A 17,780-nucleotide genomic window follows, 5' to 3' on the forward strand; every position below is an offset into this window, starting at 1 on the left:
CTCTCCTCCTCACTCTCCTCACTCTCCTCCTCACTCTCCTCTTCACTCTCCTCCTCACTCTCCTCTTCACTCTCCTCTTCACTCTCCTCCTCACTCCTCCTCACTCTCTTCCTCACTCTCCTCACTCTCCTCCTCACTCTCCTCTTCACTCTCCTCCTTGATCTCCTCTTCACTCTCTTTCTCGCTCTCCTCTTCACTCTCATGCTCTCTCTCCTCACTCTTCTCCTCAACTCACTCTCCTCCTCACTCTTCTCCTCACTCTCCACACTCTACTCTCTCTCCTCCTCACTCTATTCCTTCTCTCCTCCTCTCTCTCCTCACTCTTCTCTTAACCTCACTCTCCTCCTCACTCTCCTCCTCACTCTCCTACTCACTCTCCTCCTCACTCTCCTCACTCTCCTACTCACTCTCCTCCTCACTCTCCTCCTCACTCTCCTCCTCACTCTCCTCACTCTCCTCCTCACTCTCCTCACTCTCCTCCTCACTCTCCTCTTCACTCTCCTCCTCACTCTCCTCCTCACTCTCCTCACTCTCCTCCTCACTCTCCTCACTCTCCTCCTCACTCTCCTCTTCACTCTCCTCCTCACTCTCCTCTTCACTCTCCTCTTCACTCTCCTCCTCACTCTCTTCCTCACTCTCCTCACTCTCCTCCTCACTCTCCTCTTCACTCTCCTCCTCACTCTCCTCTTCACTCTCCTCCTTGATCTCCTCTTCACTCTCTTTCTCGCTCTCCTCTTCACTCTCATCCTCTCTCTCCTCACTCTTCTCCTCACCTCACTCTCCTCCTCACTCTTCTCCTCACTCTCCACACTCTACTCTCTCTCCTCCTCACTCTATTCCTTCTCTCCTCCTCTCTCTCCTCACTCTTCTCCTCACCTCACTCTCCTCCTCACTCTCATCCTCACTCTCCACTCTCCTCCTCACTCTCCTCTCTCTCCTCCTCTCTCTCCTCACTCTTCTCTTAACCTCACTCTCCTCCTCACTCTCCTCACTCTCCTCCTCACTCTCCTCACTCTCCTCTTCACTTTCCTCACTCTCCTCCTCACTCTCTTCACTCTCCTCTTCACTCTCCTCCTCACTCTCCTCTTCACTCTCCTCCTCACTCTCTTTCTCGCTCTCCTCTTCACTCTCATCCTCTCTCTCCTCACTCTTCTCCTCACCTCACTCTCCTCCTCACTCTCCTCCTCACTCTCCTCTTCACTCTCCTCTTCACTCTCCTCCTCACTCTCTTTCTCGCTCTCCTCTTCACTCTCATCCTCTCTCTCCTCACTCTTCTCCTCACCTCGCTCTCCTCCTCACTCTCCTCCTCACTCTCTTCACTGTCCTCCTCACTCTCCTCCTCACTCTCCTCTTCACTCTCCTCCTCACTCTCCTCTTCACTTTCTTTCTCACTCTGCTCTTCACTCTCCTCCTCACTCTCCTCCTCACTCTCCTCCTCTCTCTCATCATCTCTCTCCTCACCTCACTCTCCTCCTCACTCTCCTCCTCACTCTCCCCTTCACTCTCCTTCTCGATCTCCTCACTCTCCTCTTCACTCTCCTTCTCACTCTCCTCACTCTCCTCCTCACTCTCCTCTTCACTCTCCTCCTCACTCTCCTCACTCTCCTCCTCACTCTCCTCCTCACTCTGCTCTTCACTCTCCTTCTCACTCTCCTCACTCTCCTCCTCACTCTCCTCCTCACTCTGCTCTTCACTCTCCTCCTCACTCTCCTTCTCACTCTCCTCACTCTCCTCCTCACTCTGCTCTTCACTCTCCTCCTCACTCTCCTCACTCTCCTACTCACTCTCCTCCTCACTCTCCTCCTCACTCTCCTCACTCTCCTCCTCACTCTCCTCCTCACTCTCCCCTTCACTCTCCTTCTCGATCTCCTCACTCTCCTCTTCACTCTCCTTCTCACTCTCCTCACTCTCCTCCTCACTCTCCTCTTCACTCTCCTCCTCACTCTCCTCACTCTCCTCCTCACTCTCCTCCTCACTCTGCTCTTCACTCTCCTTCTCACTCTCCTCCTCACTCTCCTCCTCACTCTGCTCTTCACTCTCCTCCTCACTCTCCTTCTCACTCTCCTCACTCTCCTCCTCACTCTGCTCTTCACTCTCCTCCTCACTCTCCTCACTCTCCTACTCACTCTCCTCCTCACTCTCCTCCTCACTCTCCTCACTCTCCTCCTCACTCTCCTCTTCACTCTCCTCCTCACTCTCCTCCTCACTCTCCTCACTCTCCTCCTCACTCTCCTCACTCTCCTCCTCACTCTGCTCTTCACTCTCCTCCTCACTCTCCTCACTCTCCTCCTCACTCTCCTCCTTACTCTCCTCCTCACTCTGCTCTTCACTCTCCTCCTCACTCTCCTCACTCTCCTCCTCACTCTCCTCACTCTCCTCCTCACTCTGCTCTTCACTCTCCTTCTCACTCTCCTCACTCTCCTCCTCACTCTCCTCCTCACTCTCCTCCTCATTCTGCTCTTCACTCTCCTCCTCACTCTCCTCACTCTCCTCCTCACTCTCCTCCTCACTCTCCTCTTCACTCTCCTCCTCACTCTCCTCCTCACTCTCCTCACTCTCCTACTCACTCTCCTCCTCACTCTCCTCCTCACTCTCCTCACTCTCCTCCTCACTCTCCTCTTCACTCTCCTCCTCACTCTCCTCCTCACTCTCCTCACTCTCCTCCTCACTCTCCTCACTCTCCTCCTCACTCTGCTCTTCACTCTCCTCCTCACTCTCCTCACTCTCCTCCTCACTCTCCTCCTTACTCTCCTCCTCACTCTGCTCTTCACTCTCCTCCTCACTCTCCTCACTCTCCTCCTCACTCTCCTCACTCTCCTCCTCACTCTGCTCTTCACTCTCCTTCTCACTCTCCTCACTCTCCTCCTCACTCTCCTCCTCACTCTCCTCCTCATTCTGCTCTTCACTCTCCTCCTCACTCTCCTCACTCTCCTCCTCACTCTCCTCACTCTCCTCCTCACTTTCCTCCTCACTCTCCTCCTCACTCTGCTCTTCACTCTCCTTCTCACTCTCCTCACTCTCTTCCTCACTCTCCTCCTCACTCTGCTCTTCACTCTCCTTCTCACTCTCCTCACTCTCCTCCTCACTCTGCTCTTCACTCTCCTTCTCACTCTCCTCACTCTCTTCCTCACTCTCCTCCTCACTCTGCTCTTCACTCTCCTTCTCACTCTCCTCACTCTCCTTCTCACTCTCCTCACTCTCTTCCTCACTCTCCTCTTCACTCTCTTCCTCACTCTCCTCCTCACTCTCCTCCTGACTCTCCTCCTCTCTCTCCTCACTCTTCTCACCTCACTCTCCTCCTCCCTCTCTTCCTCACTCTCCTCTTCACTCTCCTCACTCTCCTCCTCACACTCTGACCTCTCCATGGGCTTGTCGCCCATTATTTCAGGTGTCTTCCCTCTGCAGTGTCCGGTGGAAAGATGCATCAGACAGTCAGAAGGCAAAGGCCACCTTATCTGAGGCTGCTGTGTCAGTGGTGTGGGACCAGGATGGCCTCAGCTCAACTCCAGAGAGACAAAGGGCAAAAGGGTTTGGAAGTCCTGGGTGAGCTTGTTCTTGCCTGAAGGGAGGAGCTGCTGGGTGTCTGTGTTTGCTAATTGGCTTTACCCCAAGGAAAAATAAACTTCACATGCATTTGTGATGGTAAATAATGTTGCAAGGGGACCCAGGAAAGGGGGGCCCTACTCCTCCCAGAAACTTTGAGGTAGGAGGTGCCTCCCCCTCTGGTGTTTATTTGCTTTTCAAAGTATGGGTATCAAGTCCTTGCCAAGAACATTCCTGGGTCCCAAAACTAGCAAGATGCTTTTTAGAAGATCCCAAAGGGACAAAAAGATAATTTAAAATTACAAGTTTTCTGAAGTAGATGCAAGAAGAAGGAGAAGGAGGGGAAAGAAAAGAGGGGTGGAGGGGGAGGAGGAGGTTAATGACCGCAAGTCAGAAAAAGGCCCTCCTAATGTTTAATCAAGCTGAGGGGAACATGAGGAAGCTGCGGTCGGCAGAGTATTCACAAATATGGATTTGCTTCTACTTTCCCTGACATTTAAGATCTAAAATATTCAAGCTCCTCTACAGACACTCTATATACACCTCCCGCTCACACATGGGTGGCCTACAGGTGCTCAAATTCATGATGGTCCTCACAGAACACAAGGCGTCCTTCGTGCTCCCAGCTTCTGTGAAGACACCACCTTCATCCACTTGTGTCTGCAAACTGGAGGTCCCCATCCTCACTGGATCCCTGTGGCCCCTCACACCCAGCTCAGCAAGTGGCTCAGACCTACGGGAAGTCAGGGCCAGTTTAGTATCCATTTTGCTTTTTATTCCTCTCATCATGTTTGTTATGAAATGAACAGAAGTGCCTCAGAAGGAAAATCCTTTCCCTGCTGACTGTCTGAGCTAACTTCCACCTTGAGCTGGAGTCTTCCGTCCATGCATGTATCCTAATTAAGTGCCTCGGTTTCTGCTAAAGGATGTTAACATTTCATGCCAGCATTTGAGTTCATCTTTAATGATATGCAATATTTGCACTGTAGTGTTTTTATAAGATTCATTTATCTAAGGCTTGCCAGCAAGAAGCTTTTATAAAGACTTCACAGCAGAAATCATTGGCCACCAGTTCTTATATATTCTGAATTTTATCCTTGGGTTAATTTATACTGGCAACAGCTATCCAACTCAACTATAATGTTTTCATGTTGTGGAATCCCTTGTAACTACCTGGCATTATTCCCTTGCTGAAGAGAGATGTTATATATATCGCTGTGAAAGATAAGATTATATTTAACTTGCAAGTAATGAGTAAGTTTTATACTGTATCACTATTTACATATAGTTTACAAAGATCTATGAGAAATATTTACTTCAATTGAGTATCAAAATTGTTTGGGTTTGCATTGAGCAGCTAGTTGGATATTTGCTTGAAATACTCTGGGGGATTTTGTTATTATATTGCTGATTCTTTTTCTTTGTCCACAAAACTCTAGAGCTGACCAGTAGCCTCTGTTTAGAAAAACATTAAATTTTGCTGTTATTCTGTGCATTCACTTTATCTCAGAAATATCCGTGGCCAGGTTACATGGCCACTTGTGACCAAAAACTCAAATAGGCGATCCTTTTCAACTAGGAGAGATTTTTTTTCTTGTTTCTTGACATCAGGATTTTGTGGTTTCTCATGATTTTTTGTTTGTTTGTTTTGTTTTGTTTTTTGTTTGTTTGTTTTTTCCAAAAAATGATTTGGATTTTCTTCAAGATCTCAGGATGATTGTTCAGCTTTAACCATCATGCCTTTATTTGCAAAAGGAGGAAAAAGACCAAAATAAAAATGGTTGGCCCTTTGCACACGTGTTTTCCAGGCATCTATTATTTCAAATAAAACTCCTTAAAACTCAGTAGCTTACAACATTTATTTTTACCACACTAATCCCACGTAGTGATGAGGCTTCACTGGCCATCCTTTGGTTCTTTAATGGGACTGCAGTCAGTTGTGGCTCAGGATGAAGGCGTCTCAGCCGCTGACAGTCAGGCTGACTCACTGGTGTGGTTGGAGTTGATACTGGGAGGCAGCTGGACACCTGGGCTGAGATGTCTACACCTGACCGTGCTTGTCACAGAATGGCAGCTGGGCTCTGAGAGGGCCTAGCCCCAGGCCAAGTGTTTGAAGTAAACACAAAGCTTCCTGTAGTCTAGTAGCAGGTGTTTGGGAAACTTCTGTCACATTCTAATGGTCAAACAGCTTATGATCATGAACTTAGCTCACAGGAAGGAAGGAGAGCCCGGGTGTCATGTGAGAAGTGGCATTTGTGGGCACAGACAGGAGGACTGGTGGCCATTTTTAGAAACTACTAATGTCTGCTCCTTGGCTACCAACACTGAGGTCCCTCCCACATGAGAACTGAAGAATTCCTCTCCAATATCCCCGAATTTGTATCCCTTTGTGGCATTGGTTAAAAGTCCAGGATTCATCATTTAAATAAAGTTCAAAAGAAGATGAGGGCCCACCTTGTTGGGGAAACTCCTTAAATGTGTGTGTGCAACAGAAGAAATCTAAAGAGACAAGCAATCTGTTCAATAACTCAGTTTTCTGCTCAACAAACTCAGTATTACAATAGTGATCCAAAGGTATGAAATTTAGAAAATAAATTCCAGTTTACCGAGGGGTGGCACTAACAGCAGTAGCCACCTGTCCAGAGTGACTCTGAGGACAAGCTTAGCACCTGTCTCCAGGGTCTTCAATGGGCCCAGGGTTGCTCCAAGCGCATGAGCCTCTGCCCACACAGCTCCGCCCTTGACTTTAGACTCTAGAATACCTCTCCTTCCATGAGAGATGCCTGTGTTTGCTGCTGGCCGGCTTCCTCAGGCTGCTTTCTGCTGGTAGAAACTGGGAGCCCTAATAACTCTTCGGTATTCTGAAGCCTCCAGGCCTTTTAGTACAGTGTTATTGGGGTTCACTCCATTAGACAAATGCTGCTCCCACCTATATTTCTTCCTCATGGATACTCCTCTCTGTTCTAGGCTTCGAGTTTGAAGCTGTGAAAACACAGCCTGAGGATTCTTAGGAGCCTTTCATCTAGTTGAGTTTGTCTCTAAAATATTCCCTGACACTCACCAAAGACTTTTTCCTCTATATGGTGTGTAGCTCTGCCACCACTGTTTCTGTTACTGTGCCAGGAAAGCATCTTCCAAGCTGGACACCAGGGCACTCACTTCTGGGGTGTGGTTTTTCCTTAAGGTCGTTGCTTGTTTTGAGAAAACTGCCGCCTCCAGGAAAAAACAGGGATGAGAAATGATTCTGTTTTTGAACCTATTTACTTCTAACTCTTTTCTCTTTCTTCCAAATTCTTCCATAACATCCCGAATACTGTCTTTTGGCACTTTCAACATTCCGTCTGGAATTCTGCTTAGCCTTAAATTAACACATGATTGATTAGGCCCATTTTCCCTCGTCTATATTACTATAGCATGCTACCAAGAAACTTCTTACACCTGAAAGGTGGCCTATGGCTTCGTCTCAGAAGTTTCTAAAAGTACCTTTTGCTGTATTCTGCCAGTAAAATCAGTCACCACAACTTTCCCAGATTCGTGAGGAGAAATACTAAAATGCACCTCTTCATATATGAAGGGCTCATATGGAAATAAAGCTGAGAAAGTCATGGTGGACATGTTCAGAGATCATCTGTTCCGTCAGGAATGCAAAAGATCCCTGATCTCCTTGGCATACTTTCTCATCGGCCAGAAATTTTTCATAGTTCAGAAAACGAGCATCACAATTCTATAAAAAAAATATTTTGTTGTGTTCATTGCCGGCCCCACACAGACTACAGGAGGGGCCTTACTGAGGAAGAAAGAAATGGATATTTTGTGGCTCTAACTAAATCTGCTATTATACACACATCGGCTACTTAACATCCTCTACATGTTCTTCCTTTAAACAGTGTAATACACAGCGAACCTCTGTGCGTTGACCACCCAAGGGGTGTCCCAGACTGGTCAGCATATGGAGACGGTCAGCATAAGGACCTACAACTACTGTACTGATATGGATATCTGGTGGATGTCCAGTTTATGGAAATTAGGTCAACTTAAGGAGGTGGTTAGTGTGGGAGGTGGTCAGTGTGTGGAGGGGTCACTAGGGAGGTTCTACTGAAATTACCTCTTTTTCCAGTAGAGACATCTCAAATTCTTTTCTAGTTATTGTATCTGACTCAAATTTCAGGTGTGCGATCTTGGTGATATGTAATCTCAATAATAATACCACTTATAGTTCCTGGTTTTCTGGCATTTTATTACCTAAAGATATAAATTGTCTGTCCTCAAAATACACACAATGTTTAGGAGAAATAGATTGGCCGTTATGAGAATACCCATCCAGGAAGAGAGGGTTGAGCAAACACAGACAAGTCATGGTTCTCAAGCACTTGTGAATACTGCCCATCAGGAGAAATCTGGACTCTCCATAGGCACAGAGGGTTCGGACAAGCAGCCCCTCACTCCACCCTCCAGTGTCTGTGCTCCCAGCCCCCCACACCTCCCTCCAGTGTCTGTGCTCCCAGCCTCTCACTCCACCCTCCAGTGTCTGTGCTCCCAGACCCCCACTCCTCCCTCCGGTGTCTGTGCTCCCAGCCCCCCACTCCTCCCTCTGGTGTCTGTGCTCCCAGCCTCCCACTCCTCCCTCCGGTGTCTGTGCTCCCAGCCCCCCACTCCTCTCTCCGGTGTCTGTGCTCCCAGCCCCCCACTCCTCCCTCCGGTGTCTGTGCTCCCAGCCCCCCACTCCTCCCGCCGGTGTCTGTGCTCCCAGCCCCCCACTCCTCCCGCCGGTGTCTGTGCTCCCAACCTCCCACTCCTCCCTCCAGTGTCTGTGCTCCCAGCCCCCCACACCTCCCTCCAGTGTCTGTGCTCCCAGCCGCCCACGCCTCCCGCCAGTGTCTGTGCTCCCAGCCTCCCACTCCTCCCTCCAGTGTCTGTGCTCCCAGCCCCCCACACCTCCCTCCAGTGTCTGTGCTCCCAGCCCCCCACGCCTCCCTCCAGTGTCTGTGCTCCCTGGCTCCCCTCTCAGAGGCTGTCCAGATATGAGACTCCAACTGTGGTGCAGCTTCCCTCAACTGCTGTCTGTGTTTTCATCTGGGAGGCCTGGTGGGGCCTCTGTTTCTGTAACTTTCCTGGTGGAATGACAGAAGACCAACATAGGATGTTTGGTCCCCATGCAGCTCTGTCCGAAGTTAGTAGGTCCCTCTGTTCAGTCAGTGTTCTGGAGGAGCAATTATAGCTACAGATCTTACTTAGTCAGAATTTTTAGCCTTGAAGACTTTTATTAATTGGCCTTTACACTCTTCCCACACACCCTCAAGGTAATGTCCAGCACCCATGGGTTATTGAAAATAGTACACTTGGGAAGAAGCCAAAGCCTGGCTCCCCACTGCCTGCAGACCGTCCGCTGTCGCCTGGCTGCCTACCAGCTTATCTCTTGGTAAGACTGGTGCTTTGCTACCTTTTAGACGGCTTCTATTTAGAGTAGTAAAGGTGCTTTTAAAATAAATCTTGTGATCCTCTCTAATGTTCTCCGGTGGTATGGATGTCCAGCTGTGGGCAGACAGCGCTGCTCTTACCAAAGTGGCCTTTCCGCCCATCTGTGCTTGCAGGCTGTTGGCTTCTCCCTTGGGTTCATCTGCTTTTGTAGAATTTCCCTAAAGGTGGTAACAACAGCAGCGCCAGGCAGCATTCTGGTCAGTCCCTATTCTTTTTAACATGACAGCTTCAGCCAGCGTGTAGTTTGCTTCACAGAGCACATCAGGTGACAGTTTAATCCCAATGTGTCCATTTTATATAAAATGTGATCAACTTTCCAGAATCTAGAATCCAAAACCTGAGTTTCACCTCTAGATTCCTCTAGTAAGTTGTAATTTACTTTCCCTTACTTGTGGCATTGTATTTCTAATGACAATCACTCAATCAAGGGAGGCACTCAGGTACAAGGAGGGTGCATTTCATCTACTCTAAATAGCAACACTTAGCTCATAAAATTCCCAGAATGGCCGAAGAAGAGAGGGGGAAAAAAAATGTAAGGGGAAACATCACTGCTACCACACTTCCCACTTAACACTTACAACGTTAGGAACCGGATAATAGAACTGCCACCGCCCCCCCGACAGACCTCAGTGACTGCACACACCACAAGGCAGGCCGGATCTCCAGGCCTGGAGGTTGCTTCCTTCGCTCCGTGCCATTGCCAGGTTCCCCGTGACACTGCAGAGGGGCCTCGGGGTGCAGTTTTCAGTTTTGCAGCTGCTATTTTGCTGAAAGGCAAGCTAAAAATTTCGAAAGAATGGGTGTTGAGTAAGTGGATACAGTGATTTTGCCCCACCTGCGTTTATTATATTTTACCCTTGTTGAAGAGCAACGTGGCCTGGGGACAAATGCAGGGTGACAGATTCAGCCCACAGACTACAGTGACAGCTCCACTTCCCTGGTTGTGTAGCTTTGGGTGTGAATTTCAATTATCCTCAGGGTCCTTATTTTGAAAAACATAAGAAATAACACATATAAACTTAATGTGATGATCACACTGGATGGTGCCAATATTTATTGGCATAATAGCTATAAGAAGTAAATTTTCATTAAGTGATAGTTATTAATAGTTATTAATGTTAAATATTATTTCCTCTTTGGAATAGTTTCCTAACTTTGGTTTTTCCAGTCTGAAATTTACTGTATATTTATTTGCAAAGGTGTTTAAGGTCTTTACATTTATTCTTAGAAGGAAATGTAGTTTAAATAAACATCAACAATTCTAAGCCTCAGAATATTTAAAAGGTTACATGAAAATTTACAACCTACAAAGAAGAAAGTATCTTGGAGTATGTAGAAGAAAAGTGGTATCTTAGCACATTGAGGGAAAGCTTTAAGGGCCTTGTCTAAAAAGAGTGTCTCCTTACATTGCTCTTCAGACTGTAAGTCATTGTTAAGTCACAATTTCATGAGTTTTGCTGAAGCCTTACCATGTGCTCATTGTCCTGCATGTAGAGAGGAAAACTCTGACCAGAGGCTCACGCACACAGAGCTTATGTTATAATACGGGAGACAGACAAGAAGCGTGTGTGTGTGTGAGAGAGAGAGATTACTGGCTGTGTTTACGGACTTTGAAATATCTATTTGCTGTTAGAAAAGTGTTGGTATGTAGGGCAAGCTCCTCAACGTGGATTCCAAGAACTCCTTCACAAAGAAGGCACGTTTAGAATGACACTTAAAGGAATGAAAAGAAACAGATTTGAGAAAAAATCAGTGGGAAAACAGTCCAGGCACTGGCTATGTTAACATTCCCTAGATGCGAACTAATTTGAACCATTATGGAACTTTAGAGAGCACAGCACCTCTGGGGAGCCGTGAACCAGTGAGGAGAGACTGGTGCCAAGGTAGAAAGGCAACATGCTCAGATCGTGCGGGGCTGTGAAGACCTGGTTAGACTTTTGGGTTTCATTACGACCAGCCTGCAAAGGGGAAACAATGGAAAGCTGGAAAGTAGAGTAGAGTGAGATCTGATTTGTTTTAAAAGGATTTCTCTGAGGATTGCAGACAGGCTAGACTGGAGTAAGTGAAGGAAGATCTGGAGTAACCAATTAGGAGAACCGAAATATATAGGTGGTGTGCGGAACCACAGGGGACAAAGTCCCACGAGGACACCTGATACAATTTTGATCAACCTGACCTGCCTGTGGACTGGAGGGGGAGGATTACAAGGAAAGCACAAGTCAAAGTGACCTCCAGTGTTTTACTTCTGTTATTGCACCAGCTGTAGTATCCTTGATGGACACAGGGACGATCAACATAAGGTTAGATTTGAGGGAAGTATTTTCCGAATTTTCAGATTTTTACTTTGCTCGTATTAAAGATTTCAATAAGACAATGTACAAGTGAAGATACCACGTAGATGGTTGGGTCTGAGTAGGAACTCAGAGGTAACGAAAAGTGTTCAAATACTGTCAAGATCAAATGGTATTTAATCCATGGCTGTTGACTGGAGACTAAAAATGTACATTGTTAACTATTGTTAAAAAATGAAATCACCCAGGGAGATTACATAGATTTAGATTTAGAAATAAGAAGTTGTAAGATCTCTGCCTAAGAAACTTCAGTGTACAGAGATTATAAATAAGTCTTAATTATGACTTTTTGAATCACTACATTACAGAGTGCAGAAAAAGTATACGTGTGTGTGTGTGTATACACAGAGGGATCCGAGAATATATATACTTTTTAAGAAAGGAAAAAACTGTATTAAAATTGTAATTCTCAATGCATACTGATGGTGAAGGACGAATATAAATCACAGTTGACTTCGGCAATTACAAGAAAGTAATGCTCAAAGTCTAGACACAATATAATATATAATCCACGGATATATATTTTATATCTTATATATTTTATGATACACAAAGATCTATTATGATATGTAAACATTTCTGTTCCCTCTGTGTGCACCATGTGTGTGGTGTGGTGTGTGTGTGTGGTGTGTGTGTGGAGTGTGTGGTGTGGTGTGTGTGGTGTGTGTGTGTGGTGCGTGTGTGTGGTGTGTGGTGTGTGTGGTGTGTGTGTGTGGTGTGTGTGTGGGGTGTGTGTGCGGTGTGTGGTGTGTGTGGTGTGTGTGTGTGGTGTGTGGTGTGTGGTGTGTGTGTGTGATGTGTGTGGTGTGTATGTGTGTGTATGGTGTGTGGTGTGTGTGTGGTGTGTGTGGTGTGTCTGTGGTGTGTGGTGTGGTGCGTGTGTGCGGTGTGTGGTGTGTGATGTGTGTGGTGTGTATGTGTGTGTGTGGTGTGTTTGTGGTGTGTGGTGTGTGTGTGTGATGTGTGTGGTGTGTATGTGTGTGTGTGGTGTGTGGTGTGTGTGTGTGTGGTGTGTGTGGTGTGTGTGTGGTGTGTGTGTGGTGTGGTGTGTGTGTGGTGTGTGGTGTGTGTGTGTGATGTGTGTGGTGTGTATGTGTGTGTGTGGTGTGTGGTGTGTGTGGTGCGTGTGTGGTGTGTGTGGTGTGTGTGTGTATGTGTGTGTGTGGTATGTGGTGTGTGTGTGCGGTGTGTGGTGTGTGTGTGATGTGTGTGGTGTGTATGTGTGTGTATGGTGTGTGGTGTGTGTGTGTGTGTGTGGTGTGTGTGGTGTGTGGTGTGGTGCGTGTGTGCGGTGTGTGGTGTGTGTGGTGTGTGTGTGTGGTGTGTGTGTGTGATGTGTGTGGTGTGTATGTGTGTGTGTGGTGTGTGGTGTGTGTGGTGTGTGTGGTGTGTGGTGTGTGGTGTGTGTGTGGTGTGTGTGGTGTGGTGTGTGTGTGGTGTGTGGTGTGTGTGTGTATGTGTGTGTGTGGCATGTGGTGTGTGTGTGTGGTGTGTGTGTGGTGTGGTGTGTGTGTGGTGTGTGGTGTGTGTGTGTGGTGTGTGGTGTGTGTGTGGTGTGGTGCGTGTGTGGTGTGTGTGGTGTGTGTGTGTATGTGTGTGTGTGGTATGTGGTGTGTGTGTGCGGTGTGTGGTGTGTATGTGTGTGTATGGTGTGTGGTGTGTGTGTGTGTGTGTGGTGTGTGTGGTGTGTGGTGTGGTGCGTGTGTGCGGTGTGTGGTGTGTGTGTGGTGTGTGTGTGTGGTGTGTGTGTGTGATGTGTGTGGTGTGTATGTGTGTGTGTGGTGTGTGGTGTGTGTGGTGTGTGTGGTGTGTGGTGTGTGGTGTGTGTGTGGTGTGTGTGGTGTGGTGCGTGTGTGGTGTGTGGTGTGTGTGTGTATGTGTGTGTGTGGCATGTGGTGTGTGTGTGGTGTGGTGCGTGTGTGGTGTGTGTGTGTATGTGTGTGTGTGGCATGTGGTGTGTGTGTGTGGTGTGTGTGTGGTGTGGTGTGTGTGTGGTGTGTGGTGTGTGTGTGTAGTGTGTGGTGTGTGTGTGGTGTGTGTGTGGTGTGGTGCGTGTGTGGTGTGTGTGGTGTGTGGTGTGTGTGTGTATGTGTGTGTGTGGTATGTGGTGTGTGTGTGCGGTGTGTGGTGTGTGTGTGATGTGTGTGGTGTGTATGTGTGTGTATGGTGTGTGGTGTGTGTGTGTGTGTGTGGTGTGTGTGGTGTGTGGTGTGGTGCGTGTGTGTGGTGTGTGTGTGTGATGTGTGTGGTGTGTATGTGTGTGTGTGGTGTGTGGTGTGTGTGGTGTGTGTGGTGTGTGGTGTGTGGTGTGTGTGTGGTGTGTGTGGTGTGTGGTGTGTGTGTGTATGTGTGTGTGTGGCATGTGGTGTGTGTGTGTATGTGTGTGTGTGGCATGTGGTGTGTGTGTGTGGTGTGTGGTGTGTGTGGTGTGGTGTGTGGTGTGTGTGTGGTGTGTGTGTGGTGTGGTGTGTGGTGTGTGTGTGGTATGTGTGTGTGTATTCATGTGAGCAATATGTGATCTGAAATTCATGTGAGCGGATGAGATCACCTGTCACCTGGGGAAAGAACATATATTTAGAAGAGAGATACTCCAGACTTAGATCTGAAAAACTTTAGCTTTTAACGGTTTAGTGAAGAATAAACAGAAAAATTATAGAAAAGAAAGAAGTACCACGGAAATGGGAGAAAAGCCATTAAACTATTGCTACCTGATGCCGTGGGCTGGGATAGGAAACTCTTTCAGGAAAGTCAGAGTGGTCATTTCTGTCAGCTGCTGCTGAAAGTTTAAATAACATGACACAAACTATAATTGAATTCAGAAATGTGAAGGCTTTGATGGTCTTGCTAATTAGTATCATTTAAAGGACAAAGACAAGTCAATTGAAAGCTTAATTTAAGATGAAGCAGGGACAACATACAAAACACTTAACATTTTTTTCTATAATGAAAGTAAAGAAGCAGGACTCAGAGAATGAATCTAGGTACTTTCAATAGAGCGAGTGCTTTGTTTCTACGACTCAAGCGGAGGGTTTTGTATTTTATGGGAACACAGAGTTTTCTTAATAAGTAAAAGAGGCAGAAGAAGCTGGGTGAAGATGCCAATAGGATTAAAAATGGTAATAAAACACGAGGGATTTTGATGAGGTTTTGTCAGGTTAACTGTACAGTGGAGCTAAGAAGGTAAAAAGTGAGTCTTTAAAAGAAGAGAGAAATGGATGAAGGTGATTTGAACCGACAGGAAAACAAACTTATCCAGATTAATGTGAGGAAGCTGAGAAGCGTATGGTACCTGTTCAAAATTATTGATCATAATTTTAAAGAGAAGCTATGTATGCAATTTTCCGTTGGTAAATGTTTGGGTTTCTCAGAATACTTTTGGCCATAAAGGCAACAATCCCAGACCAGCTTAATCAGTAGGGGAGATTTATTTTTTCAGGTAAACCAATAAACAAACAAAGTCCTAACATTTCATTGTTGGAAGGTTGGTCAAGGCAGTTCCAAAATAGCTGCCAAATCTTTGGAGCCACATGCAGACATCCAGAGAGGAGGGACCACGACCGTCCTCTCTCCCTGTATGTGTGAATACATTTCTTTTCAGAAGCCACTTAGAAAACTTTTTCTCAAAAACCAAATAAATGTCTATCATAGTTTCATGCTTCAACCTTTTCCCAGGAAGTATGCTGGGAAGACATGATTTTCTTGTCTAATTAGAACCTTTTTCTAGGCTTAACTCAGCTTTCCCTCAATCACTTTGTGGTGGTGAATAATTTGGCTATAAGAAAAAATGTGGAGTTCTATGTTAAAAGGTCTGGGGAATGAGTCTTATGTATGCAATAAGATATTTATGTTGTAGTTGAGTAAAATTAAATTTAGGTTTTGCCAAGTGAGTGCTAAAAACATAAAAAGAACAGAAGACAAAGCATTTGTGCAGATTTGGAAGTGATGACTGAAATGGCTAGTGGTGGATCCCAGCTGTGCCACGAGAGGAATGAACAGGTGACAGGTAAGACGGGCAGAGAGAGGGGGAGGAGGTCAGAGATCTTAAGGAAATCAAAATATCATATAAGCAACAGGAATAATTCTAAAAGTTCATCTTTTTGGATAGAAAATAGTTTAAGGTTGTGTTATATTAAAGTTGAAATTGTGAAAATAGTAATTTAAAAAAAGTAAGATAATTGTGGATTTATTCCCCTGACCATTAGTGACTTTAAACATTTTTTATACACCTATTGGCAATTTCTATACTTTCTTGGGATAAAGGTCTTTAAAGTCCTATTTCCAATTTTTAATTTTTAGTTTATTTTGCAGTTGTCAAAAAACCCAAGTGTTAACAAGGATTTGGAAAAATTGGAACCTTTGTAAATTGCTTGTGGAAATGCAAAATTGTATAGCTACCATAGAAAACAGTAGAGAGATTCCTCAAAAAATTATACATATATGTATATTTTCTGTACCATATGATCCGGTAATCCTGCTTGTGGGTACTTATACGAAGAAACTGGGATCAGTATTGACATGACATTAGCATTCCCACACTCATTACAGCACTATTCACGATAGCCAAGATGTGGAAACAACCTGATGTTCATCAATGGAGGAATGGGAAAAATTAGGTACTGGTGACCAGTCCCAGAGTGATGGAGATATGTCACCTTTCAGACAAAGAATTCAAAACAGCTGTCACAAAGAAGCTCAGTGAACTCCAAACAGCACAGAGAAGAAATTCAGAAGCCTATCAGAGAAATTAACAAAGAAATTAAGATAACTTTTTTTTTTTTTTTGGTAGAGACAGAGTCTCACTTTATGGCCCTCGGTAGAGTGCCGTGGCCTCACACAGCTCACAGCAACCTCCAACTCCTGGGCTTAAGCGATTCTCTTGCCTCAGCCTCCCGAGTAGCTGGGACTACAGGCGCCCAAGATAACTTTTAAAAATTAAGCAGAATTCTGGAGCTGAAGAATTCAACTGACAAATTGAGAAATGCATTAGTGTCTCTCAACGACAGAATTAATCAAGCAGAAGGAAGAATGAGCAAGCTAGAGGACAATCTATTTGAAAACAGGCAAGTGAAAAAAAAAGAAAAAAGAATGAAAAAGAATGTAGCACATCTACAAGGTCTAAAAAATAGCCTTAAAAGGGCAAATCTAAGATGTGTTAGCTTTAAAGAAGAGCTAGAGGGAGAAATTGGGGTAGAGAGTTTATTCAAATAATAACAGAGGACTTTCCAAACCCATAGAAAGATATTAATATTCACGTGCATAAAGATCACAGGACACCGAGCAGATGTAACCCAAATAAGATTATCTCAAGCCATTTAATTATCAAACCATTCCAGAGACCCAGGTACTTGGAAGGCTGAGGTAGCAGAATTGGCTGAACCCAGGCGATGGAGATGGCTCTGTGCTAGGCTGATGCCACAACACTCTAGCACGGGCAACAGAGTCAGACTCTGTCTCAAAAGAATGAATGAATAAATAAATAAAACAAGCTACCCATAGACCTCAGATAAAAAAAAAAAAGTGTCTTAAGGGAAAGCAAGAAAAATGAAACATAATGACAATAATATCATGTGTAAAAGCTCCGATATAGCTGGTATAGGTTAGGGGAGACAGGCACAACTTATACAAACTGCTGAGGGAAAAGAACTGTAGCCCTAGCATAGCATATCCTGCAAAAATATCCCCAAACATGAAAAAAATGAAAAATTTTCCAGAAGAACAAAAGCTAAGGGATTTCATCAATATCAGAGAAGCCTTCATGAAATGCTAAAAGGAGGTCTAGGATTGGCAAGAAAATGACGTTAATGAACCATATGCAGTTACGCAGTACACTGGTAACTGTTAAGTTCACAAAATAGAATAATCTATTGCTGAATTTCAGTATAGAAACCACTTATATACTGAGTAGAAGAATAAAGACAAGTCTAACAAGGACAACTACAACTTTTTGAGAGATAGATTAAAGATAGGGATAGAAACAACAAAAGTCAAAAAGTAGGGTAGAGAGAGAGCGTTAAAGTGAGAATTTCTGCTGGATTAATCTTTGAGTGTTTCCTTTGTTTGTAAGCATAGTTGTCATGTGTTTAAAATAATTGATTACAATATGTTTTTTTGCAAACCTCACGGTAACCTCAAATCAAACAATGAAAAAAAATTGAAAGCGTAACAAGTATTTTCTGTGACCACAGTAGTATAAAAGTAGAAATCAATAGCAGAAGGAGCCGTGTAAAATGCACAAACGTGTGGAAACTAAACAGTAGGCTCCTGAATGAGCAGCGGGGCAATGAAGAGATGAAGAGGGCTTCAAAATTTTCTCAAAACAAATGAAAATGAAAACATTACAGGTCTATGGGATATAGCTAAAGCATTAATAAGAAGGGAGTTGGAAGCAATAAGCACCAACATCAAAAA

General features: G+C 45.3%; 1 protein-coding gene across 1 annotated transcript; it reads left to right on the top strand.

Annotated features, from left to right (window-relative positions):
• LOC128569236 (uncharacterized) lies at positions 1-3,547 on the top strand (the record flags this gene model as incomplete). Its single annotated transcript, XM_053567364.1, has 3 exons — positions 1-81; positions 218-1,015; positions 3,389-3,547. Coding segments are annotated over 3 exons (1,038 nt in total), but the record flags the coding sequence as incomplete, so codon positions are not given.
• Between the last annotated feature and the right edge of the window lie 14,233 nt (positions 3,548-17,780).

Source organism: Nycticebus coucang, chromosome 17 (genome assembly GCF_027406575.1).
Source record: "Nycticebus coucang isolate mNycCou1 chromosome 17, mNycCou1.pri, whole genome shotgun sequence".
Classification (NCBI taxonomy): domain Eukaryota; kingdom Metazoa; phylum Chordata; class Mammalia; order Primates; family Lorisidae; genus Nycticebus; species Nycticebus coucang.